At 40.0% G+C, this 21,033-nt stretch overlaps 1 protein-coding gene across 1 annotated transcript in view; it reads left to right on the forward strand.

The window, feature by feature from the left end:
• The first annotated feature begins 654 nt into the window (after positions 1-654).
• LOC149473823 (carboxypeptidase O-like) overlaps positions 655-21,033 on the forward strand; it is a 72,810-nt gene continuing 52,431 nt past the window's right edge. The window contains exon 1 of the mRNA XM_089671553.1: positions 655-791. Coding sequence (XP_089527679.1) covers positions 706-791 — 86 coding nt within the window. The 5' untranslated portion in view covers positions 655-705. The remainder of the gene's footprint in view (positions 792-21,033) is intronic.

The raw sequence follows: 21,033 nt of genomic DNA on the forward strand, positions 1-21,033 counted from the left end.
AAGGAGCAGCCGCGCTTCCTGGACCGGATCGTCGTGGGACCAGAGCCAGGTAAGGTACAGCAGCCCCTCTGCCCACCCCTGTGCTTAGTGTCCGTTGGAGGAGGAGGGGGGGCACCCGGCTCGCACCGGCGTATAAGACGACCCCCGACTTTTCAGAAGATTTTTAGGGGTTGAAAAGTCGTCTTATACGCCGGAAAATACGGTATATTCAATACAGCCAAAATTGTAGTATTTCAAGTATATGTCAATATAGTTGGGAAGAATATTTTTAAAATATATTTCAAATACATTTTTCTTCCATGTGGGTAGGGCTGCATAGAATTTCCGATCAGGTCTGACTGAAAAACTGACAGGCAGACATGATCAGAATACCCATGTGAAAGGGCCCTAACAGTTATGGAGGAACAATTTTCACAGAATTTAATTAATATTTTACATTTTTTTATTATCTACAAAGTGTTTAATGCTTATAATGTTATACAAAGGTAAAAAAGGATAGGTACTATTTATAAAAAAAACCTGCCATATAGATCTTTATGATGCTCTTGTAAAACTAATTGGCAAGGGGAGATAGTAAAGATAACACTATCTTTATTGCATCTTACAACCGGGTTGCAAATTTATACCAGAATAAATGTGCACATAACTCACAGATTCAGCAAGATCATCCTCCACACTGTACAAGACACAGCCTAAGAATAAAGTATGAAGTCCCAAACGTGGACAATTCTCCTGCTAGTATTCTTTCTGTATCCACAATCAGTCATCTCAAAAAAGGTCACGTATTATGGGTGAGTACAGAAACATTTATCATATTTTCACTATTGAATGCCATATATTACATTGCAGAGTCATGGGACTATCTATTATTATAAGCATCGATTTTTAGCAAACTTTCTCATCAGGGCTCTGTGGAATTCTAGGCTTCCTCCAAATGTCACTAGGGGTTCCTTGACCAATGAGCAATTTCTGCATCTCAGATAAATAACCATTGGTAACAATTATCTTTTTGGCTATCTGCAAGGGGTGATTCCTCCCAACAACCTTAAATGTAATGAACATAGTCCACAATGACCATTATACTAACATACTGTGAGCTGTAGATATAGCAATTATTAGTGGGGGTTCGTTGATACAGGAAAGTTATCTTAAGGGCTCCTTCATGTTATAAGTGTTGAGAGAGGTTGATATTGAAAGGAATTAACAACATGTAATACCACAAATTACGCAAAGCAGATTCAATTTTTGGAAAATTCATGTTGACAGAAAGTCTTCTTTGTCTGCTTTTTTAGAATTAGATTACATAAAAGAGGTATTATTTCCATACTAATAAATATGTAAAAAGCTTGAGATCTCATCAGAATAAAATAGGCTGGAAACCAAGATAGTATGATAGGGAATATTTTAACTCAGCTTATCAGTAAAGATGAACAGAGTGATTTCAGAAACTCTTTTTCTCTTTGGCGAAAACAACAGCTCTTTTTTTAATTTGTTTATTTCGCAGGTGTGTTTTTTAGGGTAACTTGACAGTAAGAAGTAAAGAGCTGGAAACTCATCCTTCTGAAGAATTCCTTTATTATATCAAGTAGAGTGTACAGGTAAAACTGGTTTATGCGTTTTAGCAATAAGCCTCAATCATAGCTATGATTAAGACTTATTGCCCAAATGCATAAGATAATTTTTCCTGTACACTCTACTCGATGTAATAAAGGAATTCTTCAGAAGGACAAGTTGCCAGCTCTTTACTTCTTAATTTCAAATTGCTTCAGTGTTGGGAAGACACTTTGAGCAGGTGCACCATCAGTCCGCCTCCTTGCGGAATCCAGCTGGGCGTAGTATTTTTCTCTTCATGGGAAAAACCAAGCAATAAACATGCCGCGCTTCTCTCAGTGTTACACTATGCTGAATAAAAATAACATAAAGAATCCCAATGTGAAATAGGTAATGTAAATATATATATATATATATATATATATATATATATATATATATATAAAATAAACAATGTGCACAAAGAACTATACATACTGTAAATATAGTCCATCTCCACAGAGTGATTCTTTCAATTCAAAATGACGTGTGCTGTACAAATCTTCCTCTTATTATATGCAGTGTACCTCCACCAACACCGACACCAGTTGTGCTCTCACCTGAAATTTTTTACCTCACAATTAAGTTTGGTCAAAAATGGTTTGCGTCCATTATATGGACATATATTGGTGGTATGACCTCTATCAAGACTCTCCTTCACTGCTGATTCAGCTCCTGCCTTCTCCTCCGCTCAGTAGACATATAGAAAAATATATAGGCAAACCAATAGTGCTTTATCGTTTAAAAACTGACATTTTATTAAAATACACAAAGGCCACTCACATTGTACAGGTGCTCCATTGCACCAAATATTGCGTGCATAAAAACAATCTGTAAAACTGTAGCTGACACCCTCAGGGTCTACTGGTTCCACTGGATTCCTCCCCGTGAGCTCTTTCCAGAGTAGGTCAGCTAACCACGAGCGTTGTGATGTCACCAAGCTCCTCCCCCACGTGCCGCGCCAAGGGGACACATGGCCTCCCCAGAGGGATATAATTCCTCCCCTGGGGAGGCCACATGTCCCTGTGCTGTGGCACATGGGGGAGGGGCTTGGTGATGTCACCATTTTACATTTTTTATTTACTTTTTTATGTTGTCTATGTTTTCTTTCTGTATGAAAAACATATTGTGGCTAATAAGGGGCCATTTTAGTTTTATACAACATCAGATTTAGCATGGTTAAAACATTTTCTGTAACCCTCAGAAGCTATTTAAAACCAATTCACTCTTAAATACCAATAAACACCAACCTTAATTTTTCCTTTCAGTTGGATACCACAGTTAGCGACTCAATCGATAAGACAACTTGTAGGGAAGACAGCAACATGCACAATTCCTTCTTACCTCCCTTTAATTCAGGTTGATGACTTTTCTTCCTCTCTGGGCAAAAGAAGTACTAGTTTCTTTATAGGCCTGAAGTAAAGGTGTGCAGAACCTTCTTTCATAGTGGATATAGCCAAGATGTGTCCCGAAATGCAGTAGTAGGTACTGCACGACTGCTACGGTCAGCAGGGTTGAGGCTAATGGGAACATAGTGCCATTGTTCAGGTGTTTAGAAGATGTGAATCTCTCTTCTGGTGGCATTCTTTAAGGATGCTTGGGTGTAAGAGCATGGTATCTGGAGTTGTTCTAATGCTTTTAGAGACTGTTTCCAGGATTCCCACCTTTGTTGTTTCTCCTTGGGTAAGGGGGTATCCCAGTCTGAACTTTCAGAAGTAAGTTGTCTCAGCAGTATCTTACCCTGAATGGTGAGAGGTGTAATGAAACCTAAAGGATCATAAATGCTGTTTACTGTAGACAATACTCCTCACTTTGCTGATGCTTGAAATGTGAATGTGTCTTGTTTAACATTCCAAAGCAATCCAAGACTGCGTTGTGTAAGAAAGGTCAGATCCTAGTTGGAATTTCTTCACACTGACAGCATGGTCATCAGAAGGAAAGGCTATCATGACCTTGTCTCTGTTAATGATGATTTTGTGAAGTCTGAGGTTTGCAGTGGCAAGCATGTTCTGGGTTCTGGTAAGAAGGTCAATAGCTTCTTCTTCATTGGGCAGAGATTTGAGTCCATTCTCTACATAGAAATTCCTTTCGACGAACTGTCTTGCATCAGATCCAAATTCTTTCTCACCCTCTTGAGCTGTTTTCCTCAGTCCATAAATTGCTACTGCAGGAGAAGGACTGTTACCGAAAACATGTACCTTCATTCGGTAGTCTATGACTTCATCATTGACATCATTATTGCGGTACTATCGGAACCTGAGGAAGTTTCTGTAGTCTTCACGGTCGATGAAACAGTGTAACATATGCTGAATGTCAGCCATAATAGCAATTGGCTCTTGTCTGAAGCGAAGTAAAATTCCTTTGAGATTGTTGTTCAGATTAGGCCCAGTGAAAAGATTGTCATTGAGGGAGACGCCTTCATGACGAGCACTTGAGTCAAAGACCACCCTAATTTGATCATGCTTGCGAGGATGGCAGACACCAAAGCATGGTAGGTACCAACATTCTTCCCCTTCCATAAAAGGAGTTGCAGGCTCAGCATGATCTCCCTCAAACACCTTCTGCATAAAAGTCCACAAAGTGCTTTTTCATCTCAGGCTTCTGGTTCAAACTGCGATTTAAAGAAACAAACCGTGATTCTGCGTGTACCCTGTTGTTTGTTAGTCTCTTTCTTGGGGTACAAAATGGTAGAGGTGTTACCCAACTGTTGGAATCATCGTGGTAGAACTCTTAACTTATGGTTTTCAAGAATTCTTTGTCTTCTATGGTAGCTGCCAACTCATTGTCTTTAGTGGTTACCTCGAACACTGTGTTGCCGATGTTGTCATCCCAGAGATTAAGAGCTTTCTTATTGCCTTGTATGATGTGCTGTTGTGCACCTTTTTCAAACAGTCTTTCTTTCACAATATATTTATGTGGTCGTTGTGCAGAACAAGTTGTTCGTCCATTTGACAGGAAATGTGTTTTAAAGGAAAAGACTGAGTAGGACCTCCTGTCCTTGTCTAGGCAGACATTGCCTATGATGACCCATCCTAGATCTAGACGCTGAGCATATGGTGCATTTTGTGGACCGTTGATTTGATGACGAACGTTGTGCACCCTTAGGATGTCTCGACCAATTAACAGCAGGATATCGGCACTTTCATCGAGGGCTGGTATTTGGTCGGCTATGTGGTTTAAGTGAGAATGGTGAAAAACAGCTTCAGGAGTAGGAATCTCCTGTTTGATGCTTGAAATCTGGTTGCATTCACTGATAGTGGGCAAAGATATTTCCATATTTTCATTCAGAGGAGCAACTACAAGACCACTGGCTCTCCTACCTAAGACTTCTGTAGTGCCGGAACAAGTGATTAGAGTATAAGGCAGAGCATCTCCAGTTATGTTCAACAGTTCAAAAAACTGTGTTCTTGCAAGAGATCTGTTACTCTGATCATCCAGAATAGTATACAGTCTTATGACCTTTTCAGGTCAGTGGGGTATACACGGACCAAGCATATCTTTGCACAGGATTTGTCGCAGAATCCTTCTCCACAGACCTCTGTACATGTAGAGAACACTGGGGTGGTAGGTGCTGCTTGATCTGGGTGCTCCCTGCCTTGCTTTGCCTCAGGAAGATTGTTTGTGAGCGTAGTAGAGTTGTGCGAATATTGATGAAGAGCTTGCACATGATCATCACTGTCACACTCTATACATTTGATGATCGCTGCACAGTCCATTGCAAAGTGTTCTGTGGAGGCACAGCATTTGTAACAAACCCCAAATTTCTTCAAAAGCTCCTTACGTTCTTGGAGGGTTTTCTTTCTGAAGCCGATACATTTCTTAAGTGGATGTGGTTTGTTATGTATTGGACACTGGCGATTTGGGTCTTCAATTGTCTTTTTTTGATCAGTCTGTATAAGAACTGTAGCAGGTGCAGGTAGAACATTAATCCTTTTCACTAACGCTGGACCTCAACAGTCTCTGTGCGACATACGTGTGTTCATAGGTCTTAGAGAGAGTGCACTGAGAGGGTTACAGTCCCCATGTGAGAAACTTGGGTCATTCTTAGTGTCTGCAATTCTTTTGATGAACTCGCAGAAGTAGGAAAAAGGAGGAAAGGCAACTCTATGTTCTTCCTTATACTTTGATCCAAGCGCTGCCAATCTTTCTTGAATTTCATATGGTAGCTTGAGAACAATAGATTTGATGCCATGAGAGGTGTCAAGGTAACTGAGACCAGGTAAGTTGATGTCAACCATAGCAAGTTGAAGCTCTAATAGAACATCGCTGAGTTCTTGAAACTTTAGATTGTTGCTAGCAGAAATCCTTGGGAAGCTTTGCAACCTTTTGAATAAAGCATCTTCAATGGCCTCTGGGCTGCTAAAGGTATGTTCAAGTCTACCCCAAGCAGCATTAAGGCCTGCAGCAGGGTTGTCAATATGAACTGCTTTGAGCCTCTTCATGCGTTCAGTAGACTGATGACCTAACCATCTGATGAGTAGGTCTAATTCCTCTGTGGCATTGATGTCTAGGTCAGTCATTGTGGCCTTAAAAGTGGATTTCCAGCCTCTGTAATTTTCAGGCTTGTTATCAAACTTGGTGAGGCCTGCCTTAACAAGCTCTCTGCGGAGCATGTATTTAGCAAACTGTGACATGTCCGTGTTTTCAGATTTTGGATGCATGACTGCAGGTGGAACAGAGTTGGTTATAACGGTTGGTGGACTTACATGGAGTGACTTAGGAACGTATGTTGCTGCTAAGGCATTCAATGCCGGAGCTGGCTTAAAGTTCATTGGCTTGTTGGTTTGTATAGTGCGTTTGCAAGGAGGTACTCTGTTGGTGCCAAAGTATGATAGACAGTCTATTAAATACACACCAGTGTCTGCAACTAGCTGAGATGCTGCAGTCTGATGTATTGGAGGATATAAAGGCATATGGTCTTGAGGTACAGTAGGTGCAGAGAAGAGACTTTGATTGAGTACTTTGGCTGTTGTGACAGGGAGTTGACGCTCTGGAGAGGTGTGTGAAGAATCTGAGACATAAGATACAACTGAATGTCTGGAACTGTTTCTCTTTTGTTTTCACTAGCGGCTTGTTCTAAGACCCTTAACCTTGCCATGGCTGTGGCATGCTCACATTGTTTTTCCAAAACTTAAATTTCTGCCTTTTGGCGTGTGGCTTCAGCTTCTTTCTCTGCTTTCTGATGTGCGGCCTGAGCCTCCATTTATGTGGCCTGAGCCTCCATTTCTGCTTTCTTATGTGCAGCCTGAGACTCCATTTCTGCTTTCTTATATGCGGCCTGAGCCTCCATTTCTGCTTTCTTATGTGTGGTCTGAGCCTCCATTTCTGCGGCCTGAGCCTCCATTTCTGCTTTCCTATGTGCGGCCTGAGCCTCAATTTCTGCTTTCTTATGTACGGCCTGAGAGTCCATTTCTGCAGCCTGAGCCTCCATTTCTGCTTTCCTTTGGGTGAAAGCTGCCTGAATTATAGAAGCTTCAGCATCAGCATGAGCTTTTATTAGTTGTTGACTGAGTGTAGAAGATCTTGATTGTATGGATTTGGAAGATCTTGAGGAGTGTCTAGTAGATGCAGAGCGATACGTTCTGGATTCATGGAGCTGTGTTATTCTCATTTCTGCCTTTGTCTCTTTCAAGATTGAGCTCCTCAAAACTCCTTAATTCTTCCAATGACCCTTGAGTGTTGTACCGCTTTAACAGAGCAATATATTTAACACACAGTCTTTGATAATTCTCATAAGCAACATTCAATTGCTGGATAGCGCCCTCTAGTTGTAATGGCTCATGAGATTGTTGGAAGAGAGCAGACATGCATTTAACAGTATTAGACCATAAGTCATTAATATTAGACAGCAATTCTACCTTGTCAGCATTAAGATTTTCTTGCACCTTCCAGGTTGGATTTCTTAAGCGTTTTTCTCTTTTATCTAAGTCCTGCTCTGGATGAAGCTCTGATTGTGGTTGTGTATTAGTTTCCCCAGACTGTATATTACTCTCCTGAAACATCATGTTAGCAAGGAGAGGGGTTGATAGAAAGTTTACAGAGAAATGTACCACTTTTTCTGTGGGTTCTGGTTTCCTATTCAATGATTGTAGGAAGTTTTTCTTTTTCTTTCTTATAAGTTCACAGGCAAGCTATGTGGTAATGTATACAGATGCAGTGAATAAACTTGCAGTTGTAAAACATTCACATCAATAATTTGTCCTGACACTGATGAGTGTTATGTTTGGATATACTTGGAGGCATGTACAGACTTGTGTAGAGGTGGCTGCACTCTCCATAGCTGTTATATCCAGTATCCATGTAACATCTCACTGTGTATTCTAGCTAGCAAGGATTCTTATGTAGACATTTCACTGATCCTTTTACTTGCAAGGATCCTATGAAGCATTTCACAGATCTTTTGACTGGCCAGGATCCTATGAAGCATTCCACAGATCTTTTGACTAACCAGAATCCTATGAAGCATTTCACAAATCTTTTGACTGGCCAGGATCCTATGAAGCATTCTACAGATCTTTTGATTAGCCAGGACCCTATGAAGCATTGCACTGATCTTTGACTGTTCTGTCTCTCCAATCTAAGCATTGATAGTGTGATCTCTGTAACTTACAGTTATTATTATTATTATTATTACATCGAGTTTATAAAGCGCCAAAGAGTTTGCTCAGCGCTGTACAATAGGGGGGGACAATACATGGCACAGTACAACAAAGACAGACAGCGTACGAGGGGTAAGAGGGCCCTACTCTTACGAGCTTACAATCTAGGAGGGAGGGGGTAAAGGTACAGTAGGAAGTGGCTGGGGGGGATGAAGTGGTAGGAGGAATGAGGGAGGATGGCCGTTAGGTGAGGGTGGGGTAGGCTTCCCTGAAGAGATGGGTTTTGAGGGAGCGCCTGAATGTGAATAGAGAAGGCGACAGTCTGATGGATTGGGGCAGTGAGTTCCAGAGGATGGGGGAGGACCTGGAGAAGTCCTGCAGTCGTGCATGGGAGGAGGAGACCAGGGAGCAGGATAGAAGGAGGTCCTGAGAGGAGCGAAGGGTACGGGTAGGGTGGTACCTGGTGATCAGATTGGTGAGGTAGTCAGGGGCAGTGTTGTGAACGGCTTTGTAGGTCAGGGTAAGGAGTTTAAATTTGATGCGTTGGGCAATCGGGAGCCAGTGGAGGGAGAGGCAGAGGGGGGTGGCAGAGGTGGAGCGGGTGGTAAGGTGGATGAGTCTGGCAGCTGAGTTCAGGATGGTCTGGAGCGGGGAGAGCCTGCACTTGGGTAGGCCAGTGAGGAGGGAGTTGCAGTAGTCAAGGCGTGAGATGATGAGGGAGTGTACTAGAAGTTTGGTGGTGTCTGGGGTGAGGAAGGAGCGGATCTTGGCAATGTTGCGAAGATGGAGCCTGCATGTGTTTGTGAGTGATTTGACATGCGGTTGGAGGGAGAGGTTCGCGTCAAGAATGACGCCAAGGACTTTGGCTTGCGGGGCGGAAGTGATAGTGGAGTTGTTGGTGATGATGGATAGGATGGGGGGGGGGTGTGGGCAGGGGGAAAGACGAGAAGCTCGGTTTTGGAGAGGTTAATCTTGAGGAAATGTAGCGACATCCAGTCTGAGATGTCATTTAGGAGGTGAGTGATGCGGGCGGAGATAGTGGGGGTGAGGTGAGGGGTGGAGAGGTAGATTTGGGTGTCGTCAGCATAGAGGTGATAGTTGAAGCCGTGAGATTGTACGAGTTTGCCCAGGGAGGAGGTGTAGATGGAGAAGAGAAGGGGTCCAAGGACAGAGCCTTGGGGGACCCCAACAGAGAGGGGGAGGGAGGGGGAGGTGGCACCATTGTAGGTGACACTGAAGGAGCGTCGGGATAGGTAGGATGAGAACCAAGAGAGAGCAGCATCTCCGATGCCAAGGGAGAGTAGTTTATTAAGAAGGAGGGGGTGGTCAACTGTGTCGAAGGCCGCAGAGAGGTCCAGGAGAAGGAGGACAGAGTAGTCGCCCTTGGCTTTGGCGTTGAGTAGGTCGTTAGTGATTTTGAGGAGGGCGGTTTCAGTGGAGTGTAGGGGACGGAAGCCGGACTGTAGAGGGTCAAGGAGGTTATTGTCAGTAAGGTGTGTGTTACAGTTGTGATGAGATAGCGATAACTTCAACCTCAGTTGGATACCACAGTCAGCGACTCAATCGATAAGACATCTTGTAGATCTTGTGAAGTTTATTCCATAAACTGAAAGAATCTTACAACAATGAACAGTCCATAGGTCAAAAGATCATAATGTTTCCTGCTCCATGACATAAGGCTAGAGCTGCAATGCATTTCTGTGAAAGGGGGAGGGCTATCTATACAGCATTAACTAAACCAAAGGAAAGGGAGGAGAAGAAACAAAATATAGAAACACTTAAAGGCATATGACAGTCAATATGACAGTCATGTGAAACATGACAGTACTCATATGTAAGGAAATACGTTACAAAATTAGAAAGTAAAGTACTGTTATAAAATATGGGAAGAGCATAAAAGATAACTATATAGTTCTAAACAAATAATTTAGAATATATAATTAACATGTAAATCAAATGTAAAATGCATCAGTAGATAGAATTAAAATAATATGTAAATGTATATCATACACTTGTATATAATTAATAAATTCTAGGAGTAGAATACACACAAGTATTAAGCATAGGCCAAAAATGAGGATCAACTTTACAATTAATTGTAATTAATAATACAATTTCTTGTAATTTAGGGTTTGACTGCATTTTTTCTTATCCTTCCTGGCTCTTAAAGACATTCACATAATGTCAGGAGTTTGATGTTGGTCCAAAACTAATAATAGCGAGATAACATTATGACAATATAACAATCAAACATTTTACTGTAACTACGTATATGCTTTCATGGGAGGCTTGTGCTTGCTTATTACTGTTAGTAACATACCCTAAATAACTTCACTCCTTTGCTAGTGAAATATACACTTCATTAAGACGAGTTATCATGCCCAGGACAGCCAAGCACTTTTAAGATGAATATTTTAAACAAGCAACAAGATCAAAATGTGTCTGGTTGTGAAAAGCTGCTATATCCTAAAATAAAATCTGGATGTATTCAAAGCATACAATTGAAACCTAGAACTTAAAGAATTTACCAAATAAATATCAGTTCCCCAGTGGTGCCACAAGCACAGGACCCCATTTGCCCAGGATCAGCATAATGTGCTGCCACTATAACAACTAGTGATGCTCTAGTGCAAAGACACATGGCATCATTCTTTGCTATGGTGTTGGTGAATGGCTAGCCCACACCATGGCAGTACATGACTCTGATCCAGGGCAGGTGGCAAGCAGGGCCACCCTCGGCATTCAATAGAAGTGGGGGCTGTGTGACTAGGGGCTCTTCAAATGTAGGACTGTGTTACTGGGGGCGGGGGGCTCTATGATGGGAGGTGGACTTTGAAGTGATGGAGGCTGGGTGCTGACATGATGGAGAGGCTATGATGTGATGGGGAGGCCCTAATGTGATGGGGGACTCATGTGTAGGGGGTCTCTGATGTATAGTGCTGACTCTCATGTGATGGGAGCTGTCATTTGTAGAAGGGCCTCTGATGTATAGGGAGGACTCTGATGTGATGAGATCCTCTGAGGTGATGTGGAACCTCTGGTGTGATGGGGGGGCCTTTAATGTGAAGGGGGGCTTCTAAAATGAGGTTAATTTCATCAAGGCGGTTGTGTACTTTTTCCTAGGCTTAGTTATCCCATTGATAAGTAACATTTACAGTACACCTTTTACAATTTAGCCTGGGGTGCCTCAAAATTTTGCATATATATAATGGGTGCTGTGACTGAAAAAAAGGTTGAGAAAGGCTGGCCTGGAGTTCACTATTTTGTAACTAAATATACATATTCTGCTGTGCCTTCCATAGGTTTATATCCCAATAAATATTTTCTCAGAAAATAACAAAAGTAGAAATTTTCCAATACTCCATGCTGTTGACCAAAGTGGAGTTGGGCTGGGAGGGAAGATTTCCCCTACTAGGGGTGATTTACTAAGATTGGCGTACTCAGAATCTAGTGCAGCTGTGCATGGTAGCCAATCAGCTTCTAACTTCAGCTTGATGAATTAAATTTTGACAATAAAACCTGGAAGCTGATTGGTTTCTATGCACAGCTGCACAAATTTTTCACCATGCAGTTATAGTAAATAACCCCCACTGTGTTTTACATTTCATGCTCCTGACTCTCACTCTCCATGCAGGACTGTATATGATATACTCCTGACCACTGCACTCTAAGTATATTACTCCTGAAGTTCTTCTTTAAGGTAGGCTGTGTATTGTAAAGAATAGATTTTATTAAAATGTGTGTGCTGAGGTATGTACATGTCTGTTACACTCTCACTTGTGGCACAGTCATTAAAGCATATTTTGTCGGTAAAAAGATTGTGGTGTATGTGAGTATACAATTGAGATTTATTGCTTCAATTCATTTTTTTGGTTGGGGGAGGGGTTTAAAAAAGAAAATGCCCATGGGTGGCAGAAATGCTAGGTATGCTAGGCGTATTGATGTTGTTGTGTCTGGATTTGGTTCACTAGTAAAACTGTAACTTTTAACAGGACTTTTGTATCTTGACTAGGGTGTATCATATGATTTCTCAGAAACTATTGATGAATTTATACGCCATTTTATCATCCCTTCTTGTGAACATACCATAACAGAAAATGTTAAGATTATATGCAGATGTATCATTTTATGCATTAATAAGTACTAAGGCACTGACAGGGCAATGTTACAAGTATTTAACAAGCCTTTTATAAAGACACTATCATAATCTAAAAATGTTTTTATGGTAGTCTGTAAATACTTTGGATTCATATTACCAAAATATTTATTTCCTTTATGATACCATAAAGAGAGGCGTTTTATGTGCACGTCTTCATTTCAGATGTTAATGGTACATTAGGGGCAATTACAAAAATTACTGCATCATGAACTCAAATGAAGTTCACAAAGACAACAATAATAAAAGGGCCTATGTACTATAACTTTGCATTTAAGCAAGCTGTAAAAAAAATATTTTTTAGTTTACATCAGATGCAGTTGGGTGCATTTTTAAATGCAGCATGAATGCTGTAAAAATGCATATGTAAGAGAAATGAATGTATTTCAAGATTATACCATTGCAGTGCTTTCATGTGTGTTAAAAAAGTACACCATGCTGTATTTTGCTGCACTACAAACACAAGTGCATGTAAATGCAACTTAGTTAAAATAAATAAATAAATTAACCACTTCAAGTCCAGACACTTTCACCCCCTTCCTGTCCAGACCAATTTTCAGCTTTCAGTGCTATCCCACTTTGAATGACAATTGTGTGGTCATGCAACACTGTACCCATATACATTTTTTAGCATTTAGCAGTTTTTTGAGACAGATAAAACTTTATTTTGGTGGTATTTATTCACCACTGGGATTTTTATTTCTTTGCTATATAATTGAAAAAGTCCAAATATTTTGAAAAAAAGTGTTTTTCTTATAGAATTTTGCAAATAAATAATATTTCTTCATAAATCCTGGCCAAAATGTATTCAGCTATCTTTTTAGTAAGAAAAATTAGTTTATAACCAAAAATTATAATTTAAAAAAAAATTTTTTTACATTTTTATTTTTTTATAATATTATTTTTTTTTTTAACATACCATCGCTCTAGCAGTACAGTGTCACCATAGTGACACTGTACTACTTATGGGGGGTGAAGAAGGTTTTTTTAACACTGATTGCTTTTACACCCATAAAGGCTGTAAAAACAACCAGTTCTCCTTCTCTCTGGTTGCATTCTTGCAGCCATTGAGAAATACTGTGATAGCTGTGATTGGTCACAGCTTGTCACATGGTACAAGGCTGTTGTGAATAGCCTTGTACCATGTGATCTCTGTGATCATTCACAGATTTCACAAGTAGTAAGCAATGATGTCAAGAAGTGACATCTTGTTAACTACTATTCATGTGATCACTGTTTGGCCAATCACGGATCACATGAATATAGACCTCACACAGAGGTCCCATACAGCGATCAGTGTTCCGCTGACACGGATCGCGGTGCTGCACTCTCCCAGGGAGCGCAAACAGGCAGTGAATGCGGGGGCTGTTTATAAACCGCAACCCGCTTTGGTACCATTCCCATCCGACCGTTTATGTACATGGAAAGTGGTTAAAATACATTTTAAAAAATATTCCAAAAATACACTGCAAATGCACTACTGTTTTAAATGCACTGAATATGTATTTCAAATGCACGTAAAAGCACATGCAGAGATGCAAAGTGAATGCAGGGATTGTTCTGTAAATGAGCCCTCAAAGTTAATATTAGATGGCACTTTCCTTATTTTGGCTAAGATCCCAGATGAATTTTTAGAATTTAGTAGGACTCTTTGGGGAAGATTTATTTCTTAGTAAATCAACCCCTTTTAATTATTTATTTAATTTAGGTAGATGTATACCTTAACTGGATGACATTTATTTTGCTAGATTTGTTTGCATTTTAAACAAGTGCCATGCATTTTAATAATCTTCTGCAGCCTCTTTGTAGCATGTAATGTTATTAACATGTTAAAGTTTATATAACATTTTAGTTAATGAGTTCACATATACTTTACGTCAGCCCGGATCGATGGTTTGTGCATTGCTCACAGAGTGTGCACCCTGGAGCCCGGTGATCGCTGTGGAGCCCGAACACAGCGGATCACATTTCTGCTGTATATGGGTGATCACGTGGTCTTTTACCATGTGACTACTGTGACCAACCACAGTACTCACATAGTAAATACAGGAAACTGAAAGTAAAGATCGCTTCTCTCTGCTCTCAGAGTGTAAGCAGAGAGGAGTGGTCCTGCAGTGTGTGAATGTACAGCAGCCTGTCAGACTGTAGTGCCAGCCACCCCAGTGCCCCAGTTTAGTGCCCCTGTGTGCCATGTACCATACCAGCGCCCTGATCACTGCCATACCCCATACCAGCATCCTGATCACCGCCATACCCCATACCATCACCCTGATCACCACCATACCCCATACCAGCATTCTGATCACAGCCATACCCCATACCAGCATTTAGATCACTGCCATGCCAGTGCCCTGATCCCCACCATACCTCATGCTAATGTCCTGATCACCACCATACCCCATACCAGCATCCTGATCACTGTCATATGCCATACAAGCGTCCGGCATTTTAGGATCTCAACTGATCAATTTTCAAATATATATCCTATAGTTTGTAAACTCTATAGTTTCACACAAACTAAATAATATAAACTGTTTTAGGTTATTTTTTACCCCAAAAATGTAGCAGAATACTTTTTGCCCTAAATTTATGAAGAAGAATTATCTATTTGCTAAATTTTGTAACAAAAACTAAGCAAAAAAAGTCTCTATTTTATCATTTATATAGCAAAAAAACAACAACCCAGTAGTTATCAAATACCACCAAAATAAAGCTCCATCTGTCTCAAAAAAAGGATACAAATTTCATATGGGTACAGTGTTGCATGACTGAGTAATTGCCACTCAAAATGTGTAAGTGCTGAAAGCTGAAAATTAGCCTGGACTAGAAGGGGGTGAAAGTGTCCGGACTTGAAGTGGTTAAACTCAATTAACAGAAGGAAAAAAATAATTAAATGCATGTGGTAATTAAGTTGTGGTCCAGGCATGTAATATTCAGGGAATGTAAAAACATAATAGCCAATTTTGAGCAGTCTCTGCCTTTTTGGATCGGTCCTCTAAACAGTAATGCATAGAAGCCTACAGTTATAATGTGTAACACCCCGCAACAAGTGTTGATGCAGGATGCTAAAACAAACACAAGATGACAGTGTCCTGCAGAACAGTGGCATTCACACTCTGTAGAGCAGCCCCATGGAACTTGTATGCTGAACCGCAGGACTTTGCTAGAGAACAGTGTAGTAAAGAACTACATTTTCCAGAGGAGCTGGCATGTGGGTGGAGGCATTTATATATGAAGCCCAGGAGATGAAAAAGGAAGTGAGAATGAAGAGATCTGGAGAGAGGAGTGCGCTGACAGCGGGAGGGCCGAACCAGGCTGTGGAGAGAAAGAGGAGGCAAGGAAAGTCTGCTGATCTTTGACCTTGCCGGATCGTGGAGAGGGCTAATCTTCTTCTAGCAGGTGACCGGATGGAACACCGTTGGCAGGACTGGAGAGTGTGTGGAGGCCTTAACTGAGGAGAGAGAAAGACCGCCAGTGTTCACTAGATGCGATCCGTCGGGTGAGAGAGTCCCGAGCATAATCCAGGACAGGGAACATTGACACCGGCTCCACCTTTGCCATTTTCCTGCACACAGTCGCAGACTTTGCACATAGTTATTAGAGGTTGCGGCTTAGTTCCTTCAGCCACTTTTGTCTGACCACACTTAGCACAGTCTTATCATCAGAGCTTATAGCAGGACAGTCAGTCCACAGGCTGAACCACCACTGTGTCATCATCCTCATCAGAGTTGCTCTGTGCAAACAGTCACTCTTACCAGCTTAGCCAGTTGTTGCTTTAGATTCATTAGTGACTAGTGCCTTAAAGGAAAATGACGCCAGTAAATTGCTGCTTGCAGGGGGAAAGCTGTTCCTCTCTCTATTTCATCATTCCTCAGAGAATTATAATCCACACTTCTCATTGTGCACCAACTGGGCCCTATCATGTGCACAAAAGACTCCTCGTTGCCTTTAAAGCGCTGTTTTCCTTATTTCTCCTTGCCATCAAGTCCTGAGGGCCCAAAGTGAGCTGCTCACTGATGACTGTAAGACAACTTCAGGTTGAAGGTATTGGGTTAGTTTCTAAAGAGCAGGTCTGCTAATAGTAACTAAGATTCTGTGATAAGTGTTGTCTTTTCTTAAGCTCAAAGAAACAATTGATTTTACATATTCCAATACTGTTTATGCTGTGTAAACAAGTCATAGTGAAGTTTGCTATAAACCTCTTATTAGTTTACTTTAATAAGTGTGCAAATTCACTTTCTGGTGATGATTTATTCCACTTAAGAGTGTACTGTGGTGTCAGCAGGGGTTGGGCTTTCAGAGAGGGGTCCAGATCCACAGGGAACCTGAAAACAATTCAGCAACCCCTAAGAAGGTAGTGCTACATATGGAATTAATTGGGGTTGATTTACTAAAGGAAAGTTTTTTTTTTAGTTTCACCCTATTTGTCCTGTTTACCATTATCATTGAAAGTGAAAGTAAAAGAAAATCCCTCATTTTCGGTTGTCCCCAGAAAAGTAACAGAGGGGACATCCTCCAATGGGGACACAGATGGCAAAAAATGTAAAAAAAAAAATTACAGGGGTTATTACCTTCCCTTACTCTATTCAAAATGAAAAAAAAAGTTTTGCCTATAGATCTACTTTAAGGCAAATAGACTGTGCACTTTGCAACTTGCTCCAGAGCTTAGTACATGAGATAAAGCTTCACTTTACAAAGAATACCCAAATACGTAGAAGGAAAATAAAAGAGCATTTTTGCTTGCACGTGATTGGATGATGGAAGTCAGCAAAGCTCCCCCACATTTACTAAGCTCTGTAACAACTCCACTTGCAAAGTTCTCACTCTATGTTCCTTTAGTAAATCCACCCCATTACATGTAGTAAAATATACTTACTTTCATTTCACCAAATTGTTAGAGACTTTTTTATGTATGTACAAGCATATACATAATTTGCTGCAAAAACATCCCAATTACTCCAAACATAATATAATGTGCATGCATATCACAATGCTCGAATCACTTGTTAGATCATACTGTATATGTCATATATGTAGTGGGGATACTTTACTTTTTCACAATTGTTTTTAGAGATTTCTTCCCATTGACAAGTTTCCACTGATATTATTAATCTTTTTTAGCTATCTATAAGGAGGTAATTCTTCCCAAGTGTAAGGAGCATTTCCACTGACCATCACACTATTGTACCATGAGTTGCAGATTTATTCATTTTTAGCAGGGGTTTCCTGAGACTGGAAAGTTATTTGAAAGTGTTGAAAAGGTTGAGAAAGGCTGCTTGAAAATGTAACTAAAAATGCTTATTTTTCATTTTGAATAGAGTAATGAAGGGTCATACCCCCTGTCAGTTTTTAATAAAAACTTGTTTGCCATCTGTGTCCCCATTGGAAGATGTATGGAAGATTTTCTGGGGACAACCCAAAATTTGGGATTTTCTTTTCATTTCACTTTTAATGATAATGGTAAACAGGACAAATAGGAAGGGTAAATTTCCCTAATGGGGATAGTCTGCAGTAAAAACCTAATAGTTGTTCTAATACCTTTCCAAACTATCCAAACCAAAAAAGAGTTTTTTCTTTAGTTATACTTTAGGTAAATACATATGTCTTTCTAAATGTCAAATATTGAATGAAAATAGTATTTAAAAAATCATATATATATATATATATATATATATATATATATATATATACTCTTCTTCCACTAATAAAAAAGACAACATTTTTTTTTATTGATGGAAAAAGGGTATTTATATATGTGTGTGATTTTTTTTATACTATTTTCATTCAATATTTGACATTTGTATTTACTTTATTTAACTTAGTTGTTTTTGATACTCCACATGTGTCCGGTGAAAGTAGCTTCCCTTTGACTGGTATTCTAGTCACCTTTTTTGTTTTGTATTAATACATACACTGCAGGGACCGCACTGACTTAATGAATTGGCATATTTTTACGGTTTAAACAATTTTACCGCTTTATTAGCAATATAAACTGACAGGGTTCTAATTCTTCTCCACTGTATCCATCCCACTAGCTATCGCATGAGATAAAATACTGCATGGTTTCATGAGATAAATATTGCATATTTCGGAAAAATGCAATATTTTAGAAGTGGTTTTTAGAGAATGCCAAAAATGTTTTGGAAAAACGCTGAGTGGTATTTTACCAAATTTCTTACTTTGTGAATGGAGCCCACAGTCTCCTATTCGTTTCTGGCATCTATATTCACTGGAATGCTGTGTTTGGTACACACTATGAAATGTATTTAGTTATACAGCAATTTTTTTGACCTACCCTTTATCCTTCTGTCCCTCCAATGACACCAGGACAAATTTAGATGGAAAATTACCCCAGATGGGAAACAAAAAACCTTAAAAGCTTGACATAAGTTATAAGCTTCCCCTGATTCATCTAAAAAAAAGGTTTGGATAGAAACGTACTATATGTGTTTGGAAGCAAGTTTAACTAAGTCCCCTTCTATGGATATCAGGGCTGTGTGATAGGAAATGTTTGCATTATTTTGTTTTTGACAAGATATTTGTAATGTCCCTAGACAGAATCATATTTTATTTAATACAAAAGATCAGATGTTTGATATTTAGTTTCCTACTAAATGTACTGGGACAATTCTGTAAGGGAATGAGCAAAGTGTTGTAACCCATAGAAAACAATAAAAAACTGCAAATCCCTTTTGTGACATCAGTATATATTGTACATTGGCAACTTCCTGCTTGGATAAGTGCTTTAATCATTACCCATAATGGGCAGCATTATTTTGTTTACTGTGGTTAATTCCTTACTGAACATCCTACGACAAGTGAACCTGACCTACAAAGAACCCAAGTACACAATGCTACAAAAGATACCATGCAGGTCCTGCAAGTACCTTCTTCATGATGTGTGTATATGACATTCATTTTTACTACTGAAATTAAGTATATATAAATCCCAGAAACAGCATAGTAAGTGAGGGTTGTTACCCAGGAGCAGGAAGGGTGTAACTGGTGGAATTGCCAGAAGCAAAAAAAATGGAAAAATAAACTAATGCAGATAACATGTTAGATCCAGATAACATATTAGATCCAGATAACACATCAGATCCACATCTGCCTTGACACATTTCTTGGTGTTTGAACTGGGTTACCTTATAAATACTGGGGTATATGCCTCACTTTTATTAAAACATAAGTGGCTTGGATAAGCAGCAAAATGTTTTAACATTACAAAACAAGTACAATTAATTGTGACTAAGCACTTCTAGCTACCCTGTGCAAGAATCACTTTAAGTTATTCCGGAAATGTTGAACACATCACTTTCTCTTACCTCAATGGCAAAATTATTCTGGTACACCAAGACAATGTGATTTTCAAAAGAACACAGCAGTAAGAATTATGTGTGAGCCGTAATGTAGTGGTTTGGGGTATGCAAAAAGTAAACATACATACTCACTTCCATGCTGCAGCATCGGTGTGACACTGCAGCTGTCCCATGCTGGCTCTAAGACTGAGAACTGAGCAATCACATGACCCCTGAACACTCATCTCTTGGTGTGCTTGCAGCAGGGACCAGTGATTTCCAGCCACCTATCACTGCTCTGTTCCTCGAGCATTCACTGGAACACCCAGTTGGGGAAGGTACAGCTGGCTCCAACTCACAGCTACATACTGAAAAGTGTCAGTTGTCATTCAGCCAGATTGATCTTGACAATATTGTCTGGATCCTTCCCAAGCCTTGCGCAGCTCTGTCCTGTCAGCTGATACCAGGCGAAAGCCCGCTATCAGCAGACCGTGAGTCACAGTAAATGTACTCCTGTGGCCCTCAAGAGAAGTAGGACCAAAAAAGCTTTAACTTATTTTTAGTTTTTTGTTTTAGCTATCAAAAAAATATGTTTATAAATAATACACAACAGCACAACTGTATTATCATGAACACTGCCCTTTTAAGTCAGGTTGCTTATCTCTGAGGGCAATACATAGGAAAAGAACAGCTGATTCTTAAAATTTTAAATATGCATCAAAATATTGCTCCCAGCTCTCTTTATGGAAAAGAAATTCTAAGTGGAGTAGTTTACAAAAACAAGAGAAGATTAACCATGGGTTGAACCAATAAAACTTGAGGAAAGAAAATTATCACAAAATAGGAGTTGTTAACAATAGCAAGCTTTCAGATTTTACTGTAAGAAACAATTAAACAAAAATTCAGTTTGATCGCTTAGGACATCGTGTTCAGTTGAGTGTTCATTTTTCTGTTTACAGTTTTTTTGATGAATCGACTCTAAGAGCATATTCCTTCTGAAATATGTTTATTCTGGGGTAAATAATTACAGCTTTTACTTACAAATGTGGTGAGGTACTAGTGAATACCAGTTGACTTCTTCGTTAAAGTGCAAACTGCATTGCAAAGTTCCCACTAAGAATACAAACTCATTTCACTAATCTGGCTTCCAGTAAACTTAACTCTGCCTGTTGATCCCAGCAAATACAACAATGACTTTTGTGTTCAGCTCTTAAGAGCTGACTCCAAGAATAAAAAGATCTTAAGACTACAGTGTTGTAATCAGTGGTGGACTCGCTCACACTCAAACCACACCCAAAAAAAGCCTATGAAAGGTACCAGGGGCATCTCATGGGGCCCCCTACTGACCCCGGGCCCTCGGGCAGTGCCCGAGTGCATAAATGGTCAATCC

Source organism: Staurois parvus, unplaced genomic scaffold, assembly GCF_062004578.1.
Source record: "Staurois parvus isolate SC_StPar_1 unplaced genomic scaffold, SC_StPar_1.0 ptg000011l, whole genome shotgun sequence".
Classification (NCBI taxonomy): domain Eukaryota; kingdom Metazoa; phylum Chordata; class Amphibia; order Anura; family Ranidae; genus Staurois; species Staurois parvus.